Source organism: Pezoporus flaviventris, unplaced genomic scaffold (genome assembly GCF_033815535.1).
Source record: "Pezoporus flaviventris isolate CSIRO_AGI_PZ_B2104156 unplaced genomic scaffold, CSIRO_AGI_Pfla_v1 ptg000014l, whole genome shotgun sequence".
Classification (NCBI taxonomy): domain Eukaryota; kingdom Metazoa; phylum Chordata; class Aves; order Psittaciformes; family Psittacidae; genus Pezoporus; species Pezoporus flaviventris.
Genome location: NW_026892562.1, coordinates 838201 through 857030, shown reverse-complemented (window position 1 = coordinate 857030; position 18830 = coordinate 838201). Strand labels below are relative to the sequence as shown.

The following is an 18830-nucleotide window of genomic DNA, read 5'->3' as shown; positions in this document are numbered from 1 at the left end:
TGTGATTCTGGGGTGTTTTTAGGTAAGGAGCCCCAAAGGCAAGGCAACACACTAAATAGGCATCAAAGCATTTTGAGAGGCTTGGATGAAGAGTGTGGCATATGCAATATGTGTAATTATTGTATCAGTTGTAACCTGCAGCTCCTGGTGGTGGGCGAAGAATATTAGTAACTATGTTTTCTTTCAAGCTGGTAAAACCCCATTTTTTTTTTCCCCTCCTTTTAGGTATTTGTTTGAGTACACAGAAGATGATGACAAGTGTGCATGGATGATTTTACGTAATTAACACCTGCTAGATTTGCAAAAGGCAATTATCCCTGTGAAGTGTTTACATTGATTTATGGGAAGAAGGTGGCCCAGGAGAGGGATGCTGATAATATCAACACAGTGGATTAAATGCACATTTACACCTTTATTGACATATAAATTATCCGTGCCAGGAAAAGGCTGCTGATGGAGCAATAATGTGGCACAAACTACTGGGTTTGGATTCAGCTCTGTCATCCTTCTGTAAAGCACAAGAATGGAGACCTTCATCTGAACTAAAATAGGATATAGAGGCTCACAGAATGGATGCTTGTTAAGATAATGATCTGTGATGGCAAGTGAGAGTTTAGAAGGCTGATAAAGAATATGGACAAGGTTTGAAGGTGTTCTTTTGCCTTTTTTTTTTTCTTTTTTTCTTTTTTTTTTTAATGATTTTTAGATTTTTGTTGTTCAGAGTATGGATTTTTAGAGAAAGCCTAAAGAGGCCAGAAGAGTCTTTGTAGCTGGGAAATGGAACCTGGCTCTGAATCCAGTCAGCATCAGAAAAGAAAGCCTGTGACACATGGACTGGAAGATCAAAAAAGGGTAAGTGACAAAAGGCAGAGGCACTTTCTGCTTAAATTGCTGAATGAGATACAAGTGGCAGAAGAGCTCCTTATAACTGTTTTTATCAATTGCAACCGCTTGCTATGCTTAGCTGGCTGTAGATCTCTTTTCCTGATTATATATTTGAAAATATGTCTCTTCAGGCTTGTTTCAATGTATGGAGCAAAGCGCTGAGGGAAGGGAAAATTCTGCAGGATTTTTGCTGGTTGTTGAGACGTGCGTTGTAAATGAAGTATATTGAGTCTGATCAGATGATGGATTTCTTGTGACTTGAAATTTTCACTGATATCATTAGAGAGGTAAACAAATGGCTTTCTTGAGATTTGGTGATTAAAACTGCTGAAAATGTTGCATGCTTGTCAGCATCCTCATTGTCGTGATAGTTTTATTGTAGTTTCCAGACGTGACTTGGACTTGAAACTAAATGCACAGTGTAACATGCTTAATGTCAGCTGGTGGATTTTGTGTCCAAGTGCTTTATGGAAGCTCTGTGTGTTGAGGTGGTACTGTAGCATTTAATGCTAATGGATTGGCATGTTAAGTTATCCTAAATGAAGTTGCCATCTCAGGCGAACTGTGGCTTGTGAACAATTGGGATTTGAAACTTGTTTACTTGGCATCAGTGAAGCAAACTGTAAAATGTGACACGTTTCTACTGTATAAATCATTTATATGGTTTTCACACAGATTTGGTGGGTGATAGAACACTGTGTGTTCAGCTTTGTGTGGAGAGGGTTTTTTTTTTTTTCCTGTAGCTTATACATATGGTTTTTATTTCAGCTGAAAAGTAAGTTGGAAAAAAAAAGGACCATTAGCTCTTACTTTGGTGTTCAAGAGCACTGTCTGATTTTGGAGAGAGGGGGTTAGTGTCACACTTTCATCAAATCTGCTAAAGAATGAAAGTGGTTTCCCTGTCACCCCATTAGAAGTCTAGGCAGCCTGGAAAACTTTCATTACTGGGTGAAATGCAGCTGCTTACTTAAGAGAGAAATGCATTTAGGGAACACTTATTTGGGGAACCAAATAGAAGTCCCAAATGTATTTTAATTGCTCCACGCATGATCTATTAGGCGATGAGCTGCCAAGGTCTTCTTTCTACTTTTTCAAGGAAGCATTCTGGGACTGATGTAAATCAATGAGGGTTGAAACAAAATCTTTCCATTGACTTAATTTCTGGAGGATGTTAGTACACCTTTTTTTTTTTTTTTTTTTTCCCCCCTCCTTAAGCATCTAACATTATCCTGGATATAGGGTAGAATGGGAAAAAGCATTTGGGAGTTGTGACACTGGAGTGTACTGTAACTGTTGTGATGCACCAAAATTAATATGCAAGTCTCTCCTTGCCGATAGGTATAGAAGCCTGCATCTCCCATCTGGTCCTGGTTCAGGGTATTTTGTGCACATGTAGTGTGGGGCCTCTGACAGTATAATATAACCCCAAGTGAGGCTCAGTGGCAGCTGGGATAACATCAATTGGTCATGCTTTGCTGCCATTCATTTTAACTTGAACTCTAGCCGTCATGGAGATTATTAAATTTATAATGATATATGTAAGAGCCATTTTAATGACTCTGCATGCTTGGCTGAGCTCTCTCACTTCTGTTTGCAAAACAAGTCTTAATAGAGTATTACATTTAATTTCCTATAGAATTTTCCAGGGAAAGGTTACTGGTGAGAGCTTTGCTTAGACTTGGGTTTACAGAGAATAATAGGTTTGGAGTGAAAATGTGGATGCAACTAGGTTGTTATTGTAGAGGTGTTAGTAATATAATCTTTGGTGTTCTTTTGCCAATCTCAGAACTTTAAGCTAAAGTGGATGTGTGATCAAGGGCCATTAAAATTAATCATCAGTAGACACTGGAATGAGGCTTGTGCTGGAAGAAATAAGACTAAGCTTGTGTTAAATTGTGCAAGTGCATTCTCCCTTTTACAGCAATATGTTCTGTGGACATCAAGTCAGCTGTTGTTTAATGTTTTTGATGCAGTAAGAAGTCACTGTGTATATGTATACCAATCAATGATGCGCCTAGCGTGTCTTCCCAAGTAAAATACAGAAAGCCAGGTTTGCATTTGTGGTGTAGAAATTAAGCTTAATTTGCCTTTTTTCTTTGGTAAGTGTATTTCTGGGTATCTATTTAGTAGCTATAGTGTTTAAAGCAAGTCAAGATATAGTATTTGTGCTTATTTTCTAGAGGTATTAGTTGGTTTTGAGTGTTGGCTTATCTTCGAGAACTGCAAACTGGGTTGTGTCTGACACTGCTGAAATCAGCAGGAGCAGGTTCTTTTTACTCATCACTCGGTTAGCTTTCCGGGTTGAGTTTAAGATGACTCTAGTATTGATGCTCAGGATAGAATCCCATCTGTCTACATAACTTACATTGGCTCTAGTAGGAATAACATAGCCAAATTCAATGCATGTTGTACTATACCAGTGAAACATTTGATCAGGTTTAATAACCATGTAAGTGGACCATCTGAAGGCAGTAGGATTCCTAACATGAATACTAATGTGAATAAAGTAAGGAGCTTTTTACCAATATATAACCTTGACAGCCTTTAAATTTAGGAGTGACATAGTCCGTGCCATAGACTTACTGAGTTTGTGTGTAGGTTATTCTTTTGATATCTGATGATTGCTCACAACCAGTAAATTCATGGGTGTTTTTTCTTGAAGAGGCTTGAAATCACTGTAATGCAGGTAAGAACTGCTGCTAAAATAATCGAGTTAGGTACATTTCAAATTATTCTGTCATGAAAATTTAATACTGCCCTGTGTTCTGATTAAATGCATTTTCTGCTGGTGAGCGAGATGAATATTTCTTCAGTTAATTTCCATTCCTCTTTCCCACTCTTCCTGACTTCTAATTCAGATCTGTAGCTCTGAGTTAGTGGGATGTGGTAAAGAAATGTGTATATGCCGTAGTGACAGAAGTGTCTTTGCTCTGCCTGAATGAACCCTCTTTGACTGAACAATGAATAAAATACAATTGTGAGATGAACTTAGGCTTTGGAAGGATCTCTGTAAATGTGGATTTTATGCTTCATGTGCTCTGTTGTCCAGCTAAACTTTCAGTTCTAATAAAAACTGAAAATCACCAGATGAGCAGAGCTTTATTTGTACCTGCCTTGTGTATTGGGCTAGGAGGCTGTAGGAAGGAGGACTTTGTTGTCAGTGGCACTGAAAGCAGCATGCTAATATTGCACCTCAGAGCTTGTAGGTGGTTGATTGCTTTTTTGTGTGGGTTTTGGTTTTCTTTTGAATGAAGCATGTGTGAGCTCCAGTTTTATAGTTGTTAAAAGCAGGCTAACACTTTTCATGGGTCCTCTTCTCTCTCGACTTGAAACAGTCGTCATGATCCACATGACTGGAGCCGTATGCTACAGCCTTCTCTTGGGTTTTATGTTATGCTTTGCCTGGGTTCTTGTTATTATCAATATGCTTCATATTTGCTTGAGGATACTTTGCTGCTACCTTTCTATCAAAATCAGGAGCATAAGTGGTCTTGCATGTATTGCCCTTCACCTATGGAGAACTTGTGTTATTTAAAGTGGGGTAATGTTGACTGAGTACTGTGTTTATTAGTAGATTCTTCTGCTGAGACATTAATGCAATTGATTGGTGCTATGGTGTTGAGCCAGTTTGAAAGCAGTTGAGTATAACCACTTCAAAATTGCAGCAAGGCTCACCTTTGAAATGAAAGTAAGCTGCTTGGTAGTGTTTTGATGATGTAACTAACTGGGCTTTCAGGGAAAAAGAAATGCATTAAAAATTCTCTGAGCAAGAGAATTGAGAATATGGCATATCCTTGCCTTCATTTTGCAAATGTTTAAAACCTTCTGTAAACAAACAAATCTCTGTCAGATATTAGTTCCTGGTTGTGGGGTTTATGTTTTTATTCTTGGGGTTAAGATTGTTAGTGAATCTCTTTTAAAACTGGTAATAACAGAATCAGATTTGGGAGACTTAGTTAAACGGACCGGCCTTGGTGGTCTGTCCAAGGCTTGACTCTTCTTTAAGTCATAAGTTTTCTTTTAACATGCTCCCAAAAGCCATTTTATGGGTGTGCTGTGTGTGACTATTTTAAACCATTCTTGAAGAAACTGGCTTAAAGAAACAGGTAGTTCAGTTCTTTGCAGTGTTGCAGATTTGCACCTTGATGATTATTGTTCTGTTTTCTGTTTAAAGGTCTTTCTGGTTTTAATGAGTTGTATGAGAGAGTGTGATTTTTGTTATTGCCAGTCTTTTCCCAGTCAGGCTATGGTCTTAAAGACATTTCCTGGATTGTCAAAATGTTTATGTAAGGTAAAGAGTGAATCTTGCTATTAACTGTCTGTTGTAGTATTTGTCTACTTAAAGAAATCTTGCAAAGCTCTTTAAAATTAAGAGGTGATTTGTTTCTAGCTTGTGTAAATTTACATTGGGATGTGATACAAAAGATCTGTGGTGATGTAAACGAAGCAAAGATTAAACTCCATGTGGTGAACCTCATGTACTTGAGGTCTCTGTAGCATAGTCTCATCTAGAATGGATTCAGGTGTATGACTGGTATGACTGAGGATTTGATAGCTTACATCCATATGGCTTCAGTCTAATTTCAAAGGTAATGAAACCAAAAGGCTGAAGCAGTAAATACGGGTAAATGCTATGTTGTATAATATATATTCTTTATAGAATAAAGAACACTTCTTTCAGAAGAAAGTGAATCTCTGATGTCAAAAAGGAAAAGCCTGCTACATTTGTGTCAAAAATGGGTAGCAGGATGCTGTGGAGACCTCCATGCCTAGTCAGAAATTTTCTGTTACTGGTTAGATTGTAGAAGACCTGTCAGATTCTCAAGTGTTCTTGGGAATGTTTCTGCAGCTACAAAATGCACCTCATATATCCTTTCCTTCTTTCACAGTGATTCAGCTGAAATGGCTGTATTGCCCTTATTCCTTCTGTGATTAAGATGCAGCAAAACCATGTTTTCTGTGCCATGGGATGCGTTTCCCCTGACACACAGCTTCAGAAGCCAACCCCACCCTGCAGTCCTTCCCCATGTGAATGTCCCATGCAAATCACTGAGGTTCAGGTATCGCAGAAATTAGCCCTATGTGGTTTTGGTCATTTACTAGGCTTGATGTCCCTCAGGCTGTGCAATAACAGGTACAAGTAGGTAAACATTAGGAGTTGTGATGTTAATTGTTTCTTGTGAAGCAAGTGTGACTTTTAGCTAATACACGCTAGAACTCATTAGCATGGAAGTTAGAAAAATGTTCATTATTATGGAAATGGATACTGTCTGGCTTTGAAGTGATTGTTGTATGGAATAATGTGGTGGCCATGATATTAAATTCTTGGAAACCTAAATAGCTGGGAAATTTATATTGGATGGTCAAATACTGTCTCATGATATCTGTGCCTGGAAGCAAATTTGATATACTAGAGGTCTGCTATCTATTTTGATATTCCTGGTGAAGGGAGTGGTAGGAAAGGGAATAGGAAAAAAGGGGAAGTATAACGGCAAGAATGATAATTTGGACTTATTTACTATTTAGGGCATATTGCAAAGCTAAGAGTACCTTAGGGATCCTTCAGAAAGGGAGGCATTAGGGAGAGACAGCCATGTGCTTGTCAATATTTATATTTAGGCACCCAGTGTTAGGGTTTTTCTTCTGGTTGATCAGAGTCTAGTTTGACAGCTGTGGTACAGATTTATTTATGCTTGCATACTACTGCAGTTCATAACTCTAAGAAACAAATGTTAGGGACAGCTTCCAGTAGTAGCAAAGCTATAGCAGATTCTGCCACAAAGAAATCTGATTTCTGTGCTGCGGTGTAGATCCAGTACTACAGGTAACCTGAAGCAGATTTACTGCTGCAGTTTGTGGCTCTGTAATAGGTTCACAGTGCAGATGAAGGAGCTTTTAGCGAGGGTGAGAAATGTGTGTGGTTCCTAGCTATGTATTTGTATTTGAAAAGCATCCTATGTCACAGTATGCATTCTAGGTAATATGTTATTTTCAAAGGATTGCTAAAAGGAATATTTAGAATGTAACAGGTGAAAGCTGATACGTGCTTCTAAAATTGTTCAAGGTTACATTGATCTAACTCTAAAACGCAGAAGATTGCTGATATAAGTTAACTTATTCTTTCAACCTGAAATCCCCTGCTAGAGCAGCGTCTTACTGTTCTTTGTTTTCTAGATCAAGTCATAATTGCCTTTTTATTTTGAAGGGATAGTACATCTGAGTTTCTCGCACTGTACAAAGGCAAGCGCATCTGCCTTTGCTTGCACTGATCCATCAGTGTCAGTGTTCATCAGATGTCAGAACTGTGGTCTGAGGTGGAAATGGCATGTGTATAGCATGAGAACATTGGGGCTGCTCAGCCTGGAGGAAGAGCAGCTGCGTGGAGACCTCATAGCAGCCGCGTGGAGACCTCATAGCGGCCTTCCAGTATCTGAAGGGGGCCTACAAGGGTGCTGGAGAGGAGCTGCAGCAGTAACTGTAGCAACAGGACAAGGGGTGATGGATTTAAACTTAAACAGGGGAAGTCCAGGTTAAATATAAGGAAGAAGCTGTGAAGGTGGTGAGATGCTGGCACAGGTTGCCCAGAGAAGCTGTAGCTGCCCCATCCCTGGCAGTGTTCAAGGCCAGCTGGATGGGGCTTGGAGCAACCTGGTCTAGTGTAAGGTGTCCCTGCCCATGGCAGGGGGTTGGGTCTGGATGAGCTGTAAGGTCCTTTCCAACCATAAGCATTCTGTGATTCTGTAATTATAGAGGAGATGGAGCCAGTGTAGATACCTAGCCCTTTCTCCCATTTCTCAGGAGCTTCCTGCAGCTTCTGATAGGGAATCAGACCTGGCTTTGGAAGTCTACTGAGAGGCTCCTGCAACATTCCCATAGCAGCAGAAGTCACTGAGAGGATGCACTTTGTTTTTTATTTTTTGTTTTTCAAGAGGATGAAGGCTGTCTTTCATCCTCTTGAAAGGAATGATCTGGCTTACAAATTAATTTGTCCTTGCAGCGTTGGGAAAAAATAGCATGGAATTGAAGACCGTGATTCCTTTTCTTTCTAACAGAGTATGATGCATGGATGTCTCTTGAGGCTATTGCATATTGATGGTAATAAACATGTACTCAGGCTTGTGTAGCTGCTTTTCAAGTGTTCTGCAGTAAAAAAGTAGTTGTGCTTGAGCGAGCTGAAGGGCAGGGGAGTAGCTTCTGAGATCTGATCATACAGTGAGTTGAGAAATTGATAGAGACAAGGTAAGCTTGTTTTTCAAAACTTCATTTATTGGTGGAAATGAGAACTCTATGTGCTGCAAGTATACAGTTTGCAGTTTATTTTCCAAGTCTTTCAGTTCTTCCTTGTGATGACAGCAGTGACTATCAGATCTTCAGTAACTTGGAGGATTTGTTGTGGATAAACAACATGCATCTGATAGGACTACTCCAAAAATGTAACAAGGCAGATGGAATTGCCTGTGTTATTTTGTTGTCTCCCTTAGAAATTTTCTAATTCAGATGCATAGTTTTCTTCATTGATTTTTTTTTTTCTGTATTGTGTCAAAGTAATGATTTTTTTAAATGTCTTCAGTTAAGTACTGTGATATTCAAAATTGCATTCAAAATCCGTGAATGCAGTAGAAATCTGAGAGGTTAGAAACTGGAGAGATCCCAGAACAGCTAGACCTTGGGCAAGGGAAGTTGGATAGTTAAATTTCCTGTGAGATAGGCAGGCACCTGGACTTCAGTTCCACTATCATTCCATTAGTCCACAATATGAATGTTAAACAAAAAAAAAAACTAGATGGTGATAGTTCAGTTATTGAAAGCGCATCTTTTCTGTATCAGCCTTGATCAAAATCAATATAGGATATTAGAAATGAGTGGAAGTTGGACTAGCTACATCTTAGTATCATGAAATAATGCTTTAATGTTATTTAGACTGATAGCTCACATCCTAATGAATGGAGAAACTATCACCAAGCACCATAGAATCAATGGAAAAGACCTTTCAGATTAAGTCCAACCTTTATCCCAAGACTAGAAGAAGATCTTTCTTTCAAACATTTAACTTTTGCAGATTTTAAGTACTTACTGCACTCCATTTGCTGCGAAACTCATGTTAATCCCTTGTGCTAGGTTATTGTTGGTGTTGTCTTTTTAATTTGCCTTCCAAACTGGCTTAATTTCACTTCATATGCTGACTTCTGGAGCTCAAGCTCAGCAATAGGAATAGCCAGTCTTCAAAATTGTTTTCATTTAAGATGCATGACTAAATAAAAGGAAGATTAGTTATAGTATGCATGTGTTATGAGTAGAATAAAATCTTCATAAATATTTATCAAATGGGAAAAACAAATACATGGATGCATTCTTTTAAAACTCAAATGATATCATATAATAGGCCAGCTGGCAGAGGATCAAAGTTGAGTATGGGTAAGATGTTTCACCTTGCATAAGCGACATATGAGCTTCAACTGCAGTAGAGTACATTGAAGTGCTAGAATAGATGGAAGCAGGTACAGACAGGGGTCTTTCTAGACAGGCAGATGATTGATTTTGTAAGAGCCTGGAACTTTAAATCTTGATGGTGGGTGGTCTCATGTAATTCACTGTATTTACATTACCTGAATGTGAAGTGAAGGTGTTTAATGCTTTGACAGAATCAAAATGAGCCAGAAGATACATAATTCATAAAGAATGTCTTGACTGTTGCTTGTGTAACATGGGGAGGCAATATCCTTGAAAGATAAGGTGTCAAATACAAATCCGCACAGCTGTCCTAGCCCATATGTTTTTGAGGGGAGTTCATAAGATAACATTAAGACTTCTGCATCTTGGTCTTTCCTATGTATAACACAAGGTTATTGGGATCTTGCAAAGCATTTTGGGACCTCCATATGACAGAGTTACGTGACATTAGCAGAAAATCTTGAGTTTCTAAGTATACAATAATGGCATTAACACAATGTCTAGTTGATAAGATTCTGTATTTATCTGGCTTGCAGGTAATAGATGTAGTTATCTTACTTGCAGGTTAAAGATGTAGCTACGTCTACAAACTTGCAGCATATATATATAGCTATTAGATTTTTCTGTGTGTATAAGCATATGTCTTTATAAAGTAGAATATTAGTTTCTGGTAATTGGAAATAATAGGAGGAAAGATACAGCTGTTTTATTCAGGAGGAGTGTGTCAAGTGCTGAGGTGCAAAAGAAAAACCTTGCTCCCTTCACTGTTGTAGGATCTCAACTGGCAAGTGCTGTAGTCCAACCTGTGTATATTCCAATAGCAGGAGGCATCTTTGGATCTTCAAACAAAAAACATCTCCAGAATCTGTGTGTGTATAACATGGGTTGGACTGCTGGGTCTGCTGCTACCTTGCTGCTGTAGCTTTGCATTTCAAGGGCTAACATGTCCTTTAGATGACTTCTTCAGTGATGAGAATAGCTGAGACACATAGCTTCCGGTATTGGATTCCCCTTGGATTAAGAATTATTTAGGGCTTTATTTTGGAGAGTGGCATTATTTTAAAGTGAATCTGGATGGCAGTGTGGCACCAAGGTCCTCAGCTGATCTTATGATCAGGAAGAATAATAAGGTGATGGAGGATGGGAAGGTGGAGGAGAACTGGCTTGTGTTTCAGTTTTTGTGGGGGTTTTATTGTTGCTCTCAGTAAAATGGAAGTTAGAAATAATCTTAGAATTTAGACTCTTAGAATCTTAGAAACTTGGAAGTTAGAGATAATCTCTATGAATGATGGGAAATACTTGTTCTAGTTTTGCAGATTAGAAGACATGGTAGATAATATGAAAGCAAATACAATGCAGGCATGCACCTCATTAGGAAATTTGCTTAAAAATTGAAGTATATGCTTGTACATATTTCTAAAAAAAACACCCTCCAAAATACCCAACCAAACAAGGCAATCCCCCAAACCAACAAACCCCCCCAAAATACTCTCCATATAGTCTGTAAATGGCTGTTACTGTTCCATAGATGGCTTCCTGTTGGTACCAAGTTTTGATGTGTTCTGGATGATGGATGCATTCTCCTTCCCTCATCCCTTTCATTTCTTCTGCCTTAAGGTGATATGACTAATAAACATCTGCTACACAGTAAAAGCAAGTTGAACTGCAGAAGGATGACTTTATGATCAAAGCTTTTGATCTGAGATGTTTTGAATGTCTCTGAAAAGGTTTAGAGGTTTAGACATGCTGGCCAGCTTATCTGACTAGGTGTCTTCAAAATAAACCTTTAATTTCCTTGATAGTCTTCATGATTTTGGAGATGGCAGTCATGTGGTCTCTTGCATCCTGCTTTCTGTGAACTAAAGGAGCAGTTACAATTTCAGCTTCTACAATGTGAGCCTTTTCAGTAGGTGTACTTCAAATATTCAGAGTGGGGAAAAGTAATTTTCCTTTTTTTTTTTTTTTTTTTTTTTTGCAGTGAATTTTGTCTGAGTGACAGAGTGTCGGCTAGGGAATGCTCTAAGAGGACAGAGTTCAGTCATGCCCATAGTATGGGGGAATAAACAAGAGGAATTAGAGGTGTGTGCACGTCTGCAGGGGTATGATATAATAGGCATCACAGAAACATGGTGGGATGGCTCCTATGACTGGAGTGTTGGAATGGAAGGTTACAGGCTCTTTAGAAAAGACAGGACCAGCAGATGGGGAAGGGGAGTTGCCCTTTATGTTAGGGATAGGCTGGAGAGTATGAAACTGTCTGGGGACAGGTGATCAGTTAACAGAGAACCCAGTTAACAGAACCTGGGTCAGGGTTAAAGGGAGAACAGCTCTGGGAGACATTACTGTGGGGATCTGTTACAGACCGCCTGATCAAGAGGACTCTGTGGATGAAGCACTCTACAGACAGATAGGAACAGCCTCACGCTCACAGGCCCTTGTTCTTATGGGGAACTTCAATCACCCTGATCTCTGTTGGAGAGATGGTACGGGCCGGCAGAAGCAATCCAGGAAGATCCATGATTGTGTGGAAGACAACTTCCTTCTGCAAGTAATAGAGGAGCCGACAAGGAGAGGTGCCATGCTTGACCTCGTGCTCACCAACAGGGAAGGGCTTGTTGGAAATGTGATGCTCCAGGGCAGCCTTGATTGTAGCGATCATGAGATGCTCGAGTTTGAGTTCCTTAGGACAGTGAGAACAGCAAGCTCACTGCCCTGGACTTCAAGAGAGCGGACTTTGGCCTCCTCAGGAACCTGCTTAGTAAGGTTCCATGGGATATAGCCCTAGAGGGCAGGGGGGCCCAAGACTGTTGGCTGATATTCAAAGATCACCTGCTACAAGCTCAGGAGTGTTGCGTCCCAACTAGAAGGAAGTGCAGGCCAGGAGACCTCCTTGGATGGATAAGGAGCTCCTGAGGAAACTTCAAGGGGATAAAAGAGACTTATAAAAGGTGGAAGCAAGGACAGGTGGCATGGGAAGAGTACAGGGATGTTGTCTTGGAAGCTAGGGACCAGGTGAGGAAAGCTAAGGCCCAGTTAGAATTAAACTTGGCTAAGGGTGTGAAAGATAACAGGGAGGGATTCTATAGGTACATTGCAAATGAATGACAGACTAGGGACAATATGGGCCTTCTCTGGAAGCTCTCAGGAGATCTGGCTACCCTAGATTTGGAGAAGGCTGAGGTTCTGAATGACTTCTTTGCCTTGGTCTTCACTGGCAAAGGCTCTGACTGCACCACCCAAGTCTTGGAAGGCAGACGCAGGGACTGTGAGAATGAAGACCTTGGGAGCACTGTAGGAAAGGATCTGGTTTGAGACCCCCTTAAGGATCTGAATGTGCACAAGTCCATGGGACCTGATGAAATCCATCCGCGGGTCCTGAAGGAGCTGGCAAATGAAGTTGCGAAGCCAGTGTCCATCATATTTGAAAAATCATGGCAGTCAGGTGAAGTTCCCGATGACTGGAAAAAGGGAAATATAACCCCCATTTTCAAAAGGGGAAAACGGATGATCCAGGGAACTACAGACCAGTCAGTCTCACCTCTGTGCCTGGCAAAATCTTGGAGCAGGTTCTCCTGGAAGGCATGCTAAGGCACATGAAAAACAACAAGGTGGTTGGTGACAGCCAGCATGGCTTCACTAAGGGGAAATTCTGCCTGACCAATCTGGTGGTCTTCCATGATGGGGCGATGGAACTGATGGACAGGGGTAGAGCAGTTGGTGTCATCTACCTGGACTTGTGCAAAGTGTTTGACACTGTCCTGTATGACATCCTTGTCTCTAAATTGGAGAGACATCAATTTGATAGGTGGACCACTTGGTGGATAAAGAACTGGCTGGATGGCCGCAAGCAAAGAGTTGTGGTCAATGACTCAATGGCTGGCTGGAGACCAGTAACGAGTGGTGTCCCTCAGGGTCAGTGTTGGGACCTGTCTTGTTCAACACCTTTGGTGACATGGAGAGTGGGATTGAGTGTGCCCTCAGCAAGTTTGCCGATGACACCAAGCTGTGTGGTTCGGTTGATACGCTGGAGGGAAGGAATGCCATCCAGAGGGACCTTGACACACTTGTGAGGTGGGCTGATGCCAACCTCATGAAGTTTAACCATGCCAAGTGCAAGGTCCTACAGCTGGGTTGGAGCAATCCCAGGCACAGCTACAGGTTGGGCAGAGAAGAGATTCAGAGCAGCCCTGCAGAGAAGGACTTGGGGGTGTTTGTTGATGAGAAAATGAACATGAGCTGGCTTCAGTGTGTGCTCGCAGCCCAGAAAGCCAACCGTATCCTGGGCCACATGAGAAGAAGTGTGACCAGCAGGTCGAAGGTGGTGATCCTGCCCCTCTACTCTGCTCTCGTGAGACCTCACTTGGACTATTGCGTGCAGTTCTGGTGTCCTCGACATAAAAAGGACATGCAACTGTTGGAACAAGTCCAGAGAAGGGCCACGAGGATGATCAGGGGACTGGAGCACCTCCCGTATGAAGACAGGCTGAGAAAGTTGGGGCTGTTCAGCCTGGAGAAGACAAGGCTGCGTGGAGACCTCATAGCAGCCTTCCAGTGTCTGAAGGGGGCCTATAGGAATGACCGAGAGACTCTTCTTCAGGGACTGTAGTGATATGACAAGGGGTTATGGGTTCAAACTTAAACAGGGGAATTTATGTAGGATATAAGGAGGAAGTTCTTCCCTGTGATGGTGGTGAGGCACTGGAATGGGTTGCCCAAGGAATTTGTGAATGCTCCATCCCTGGTGGTGTTCAAGGTTGGGTTGAATGAAGCCTTGGGTGAGATGGTTTAGTGTGAGGTGTCCCTGCCCATGGCAGGCCCCCCATCACCTTCCATCCCAGATGAACCTCAATATATGCTATTAACAACCTCACACTGCATGAAGTGCTCCAGTGTGTATTGTAGCTGCTTCCCTAGCTGACCAGCTGGGGATGTGCCTTCTTAAGAGAGGCAATACAAAGACTGTTAGTGTGGTCCTCATATGTTACAACAGGATTTAATTATGATATTTCTTTAAGGCTTGCATGTGTTTTTAGCAAACTTAAAGGATGCCCAGTTATCATGCCCAAATTCTTTTAGGAGTTTGGAATGGCTAATTTTCTTGTGAAAGAGAACACTATGCTGAAATCACTCTATTGCAAGTCAATTCCTATAATGCATTGCAAGTTAATTCCTATAATGAACATTAATGGTATTTTTTGTTGCCAGTTAAAATTAGTAACCTAGAGTGCTCTTTACATAATTATAGTTAACTTCTTTTATACATTCCTACAAAACTAGAATGGGGATCCCAGCTTAGGATTTTTTTGTGGTATCTAAATAATGAAACCAGTCAGTCTTGATTTGTGCCTGATGGCTGGATAAAGGCTGTTTATTTTTATTTGTAATATGGTGCCTTCTCCTTTGTAGATCATGTCTAAGGTAACGGAAAACAAGGTTGTGACTGTTTAATAGCTTAGTTTCATCCTTAATGCTTGAGACAGTACGTAACCGTGCACTTGATCAAATTATTCGAAGTCAAGTCGTACACACAATAAATGAAGATATTGAAGTCTCTGCAATCCAAGCACATTGTCAGTAGGAATGCACTGCCACGTATGCCATGTTAACAGAGAATGTAGTGCAGTTAAACCCTTCTGAAATCCAGGCTTTCATGAGGCAGATCTAGGCAGTATGTCAGATGTTTGAGTGTTGAATTTGGGAAGCCAAAAAACTCTGTATAACTATTGATGATAACTAGATATCCTTCCCCTGCCCCCACCTTCTTTTTCGCCACCTGCCTGGGTTTTATAATGATGAGTGGTTATCTTTGCAACCTTTCACATTGTTGACTGTGGTTAATAATGTGTTGTGTACCTTTCATTGCATCAAGTAGCAATTTTTGGGGTAATGGGAAAAGAATATCTAATTAGAGGACTAATGTTACTCATTTCACACACTGTAATTCGAGTTTTGCTTTTGGGAAAGCAAGGAGATGAGTAGTAGTTTAGAGCATGATATATATGTAGGTACGGGAGTAGAGTATTGTATTGTTTGGAGTTTCCCAATGTATAGTGACTGAAATAAGAGCATTTGAACATAAAAGCATATTTTAAAAGGATTTTACTGTAAGGAAGAAAGTCTTTTAAATCTATATGCCTCATATACCCTTTTAAATGTTAAATCATGTAGTGACAGCAAATGTTTGTAAAAATGAGATGACTATGGCTCAGAAATCTTGGTTTTGTAGGACAACTGCTTGAAATTGCCACTGTGTTCACTGAGGAGTACCCAGTAGTGGATACTTATCTCCTTAGGCAGTATGTAATATCTCTAAAGCTGGTGATTGGATTAAAAGATGAGTACAGTTGTCATACTTGGGTACCTTTCATGTAACTACACTTCTTCAGTTGCCATTATATATATATATATATATATGTATTTAAATTGATGGCATTTAACCTGAAATTGGACTTTTTTTCTTTCAGACAGCAATGAAGTAGTTTGCACCTTGCTGTACCTACTGAAGTGAAACTGAACTGTAAGACAGGTCACCTATGCTGATTTTCCACACCATTTTTTCCTGAAGTTACACATGTGTATTTGTCTGTTAAACTTCCTCAGCTTTCAGGACTCAAGTGTTGTTTGTGTTGTTACAGCTGTGTTATTTACTGATGCAGATCCTGCAGTTATTTCATTACTTAGCTAATATCTATGTGTATATATTAATTTCTATTGATGTGGCTAAGGCCTGACATATTTAACTGGTGTACTTTCTGGTTTGTGTCATGGTTACCTCAGTAACCATGTTGAATTATGCTATAAATGTTTGCAGGAGCCCTGTCTTTGTAGTCATTCTCGGTGGCAAATTTGAATTGAAATTGATGGGGGAGCTGAGTGTGGAAAAGCTGCTTGAGTGGGCTCTTCCTGGCAGGCAAGCTTAAGTAGTAGAATATATATATAAGTGCTAGTGTACTGTTAGGGCAATTAAGAGGATGATTCCTTGGGTGATATAAGTGGTTAGGTGGGAGGAGGATGTCTCACTCAGGAGCAGCAGAGCTGTTGACACGGGAGTCACGGACAACGCAGAGACGATCAATGTGATCAAGCGATTGCCAAATTTATTACAAAGCCTTAACTCCTTATATACTATTTCTTACATGAACTTACAGTGATTTGGCATATTATGATTGGATACATGTCTTGAAGACCCTTAGTGACTAACATATAATTGGTTAAGCACAGGTGTGAGAACTTGACCTTGAAAGCTTGCCAACAGTCCACAGTTCTCATTACCTCAGTGAATTCCAGCTTCTTATCTTGCTTGCTTAAGCTTCTTTGGGCCTCTCATGGCCTTGCTGTATCTTTCAGGATTATTCAGAGTTTATGTACCAATTATGCATTCTCCTGTGAGAGCACTGTCTCCACATCTCCCCCTTTTTGTTTTATATATGTTTTGGGTGACCCTACTTGAGCAGGGGATTTGGGCTAGATCATATCTCCAACATATGCCAACTACAGCCTGCTGGGCCTGCCCCTTTTTTCTGCTGTATGGCTCTCTGATAACAGGGGAGGCCATCCTTCCCATCAAGGTCTGGCATGGCATGTGTCCCCACCACTCCACACCTGCCGGGTTGCAGCCAACAGCGGAGCTAAAGGTTCTTCTTGGTGGCAAACACAGAGGCCAGCCCAGTCTTGCCCTTGACTGTGGTAGCAGGCATTTTGTCAGCCTCAGTCCTTGCACCTTGTTGTCAATGCAGAGTTTCACCTGCTTCATCCAGTAACAAGTGGCTACTACAGCAAGGCACACACATTTACATTAGCAGAGTAACTATTACAGGGTGCAGCAGCATGTTCAAGATGCTGATGGCAGCGAGGGACTAGCCAGAGAAATTTCTTACCAGGGGAATTCTCCCACCCTCTCAATTTGTTCCATCACCTGCTTTATAACACTACCATTGTATTAAAATCTTTCTAGCTTTTGCCTTAGCATTTTCTAGCAGCTGCTGCAAATTTCCATACTCTAACGTCTCTTTTACAAGTGGCAAATCTATACAATACAAGGTGTAGTTCCTCATTAGCAACTGGCTAGTAAATACAGGTGGTTTTATACACAAAATCACAGCCCCTAATAATAGCTACTTTACAAGCACACATATTCAGGATGTTACTTTTCAGTTGCCCCCAAGAGATGTTTTGCAATCATTAGTTTTTCTCTTCCTCTATCTCATTCTGCTTGGGGTATTCACGGTCAGCTCCTGTAGCTGAGGCATCAGGTTTTTCCATTCGTCTGTCCAGCTCATGGCAAGGCTTGACAAACTTTGCAGGCAGTCGCCATGGACCTGTAGGCAGGAGGACACAAATATAGCCCCTCCTCCAGGTTATCAGTTCCTGAGCAGCAGACAGGTTAAACTGCACATTGTTAACAGTGACGGAGTTTGCTGCATCATTGCCTCTTTTTTTTTTTTTCCTGCCACCCTGATGCTGCTGATGTGACGGCTCATAAAGCTTGTGGTTGCACTACCCCTCTCGCTTTTTCAGTTAGCGGTTCTTACTTCAACCGATCTGTCTTCCTCCGAGTCTTGGATTCCCCCCCAGGTTACCTTAACCATACTAAGCAAGGCTCCTACCATGCACCCACTGTGTTGCAGGTGCTCTTTAACCTTTGACTGTGGTGTCTCTACAAACTGCCTCAATAGATTGAGAGGTTGGGTTTTGTTTTTTTTTTTGGTTTGTTTGTTTGTTTTGTTGTTTTTGTTTTTGTTTGTTTTTTTTTCCCCTTCACTCCTCGGCTCTGGCTTCCATCCTGGCCGTTCCGCCAGTGGAGCACCGGGAGCTGAATCGGAGGTCAGCATTTCTTTATTATTTGTTTTTTTCCCCCCAGAGTCGCTCACCCTGCTTTGCACAGCTACAACCACCGGCCTGCTCGGCAGCAGCTATAAAAGCCTGCCTGCTCGGCAGCAGCTACAGCTGCCTGCCTGCTTCAGCAGCAACCATAAATACCTGCCGGCAACCGCACTTTTGCATTAACCCTTTCTTGCCCGAAATGTTAAACTGCTACCGGTTAAAAACTTTTACATGAACCCAACAACAAAAAATACACAGAACACTGTCTGCCCTCAACACACACGCGCGCACACACGCACACACACACACACACACACACGTATGGGATCCCACAAGCACACTCCACACAACTACAATATTTGAAGCACAAAATCCAGATAATCATTACTCCCACTACAGTCCCACGTACAGACCGTGGCACAAGGTCCCTGTGGAGACTAACAGCAAACCAGCTCCGAGAAGCATCATCGCAGTACGCAGTGGCAGGCTCAACCTTAGCAGGCGTCCCTGCAGAGGCTCTGCCTCCCCCACATCGCATGAGGCTTGGGCTTTTATACTGACAAAAATGCACACGCATTCCGACACAGGTGGCCCGCCTATGTTGGAAGAAGTGGCCAGCAATATCTATAAAGGTCTCCAAAGGTTGATAGAAACCTGGACGTACTTATATT

At 41.2% G+C, this 18830-nt stretch overlaps 1 protein-coding gene across 1 annotated transcript in view; it reads left to right on the top strand.

Annotated features, from left to right (window-relative positions):
• Positions 1 to 229: 229 nt before the first annotated feature.
• NAV2 (neuron navigator 2) overlaps positions 230 to 18830 on the top strand; it is a 400494-nt gene continuing 381893 nt past the window's right edge. Inside the window, exon 1 of the mRNA XM_061453111.1 lies at positions 230 to 852. Coding sequence (XP_061309095.1) covers positions 778 to 852 — 75 coding nt within the window. The 5' untranslated portion in view covers positions 230 to 777. The remainder of the gene's footprint in view (positions 853 to 18830) is intronic.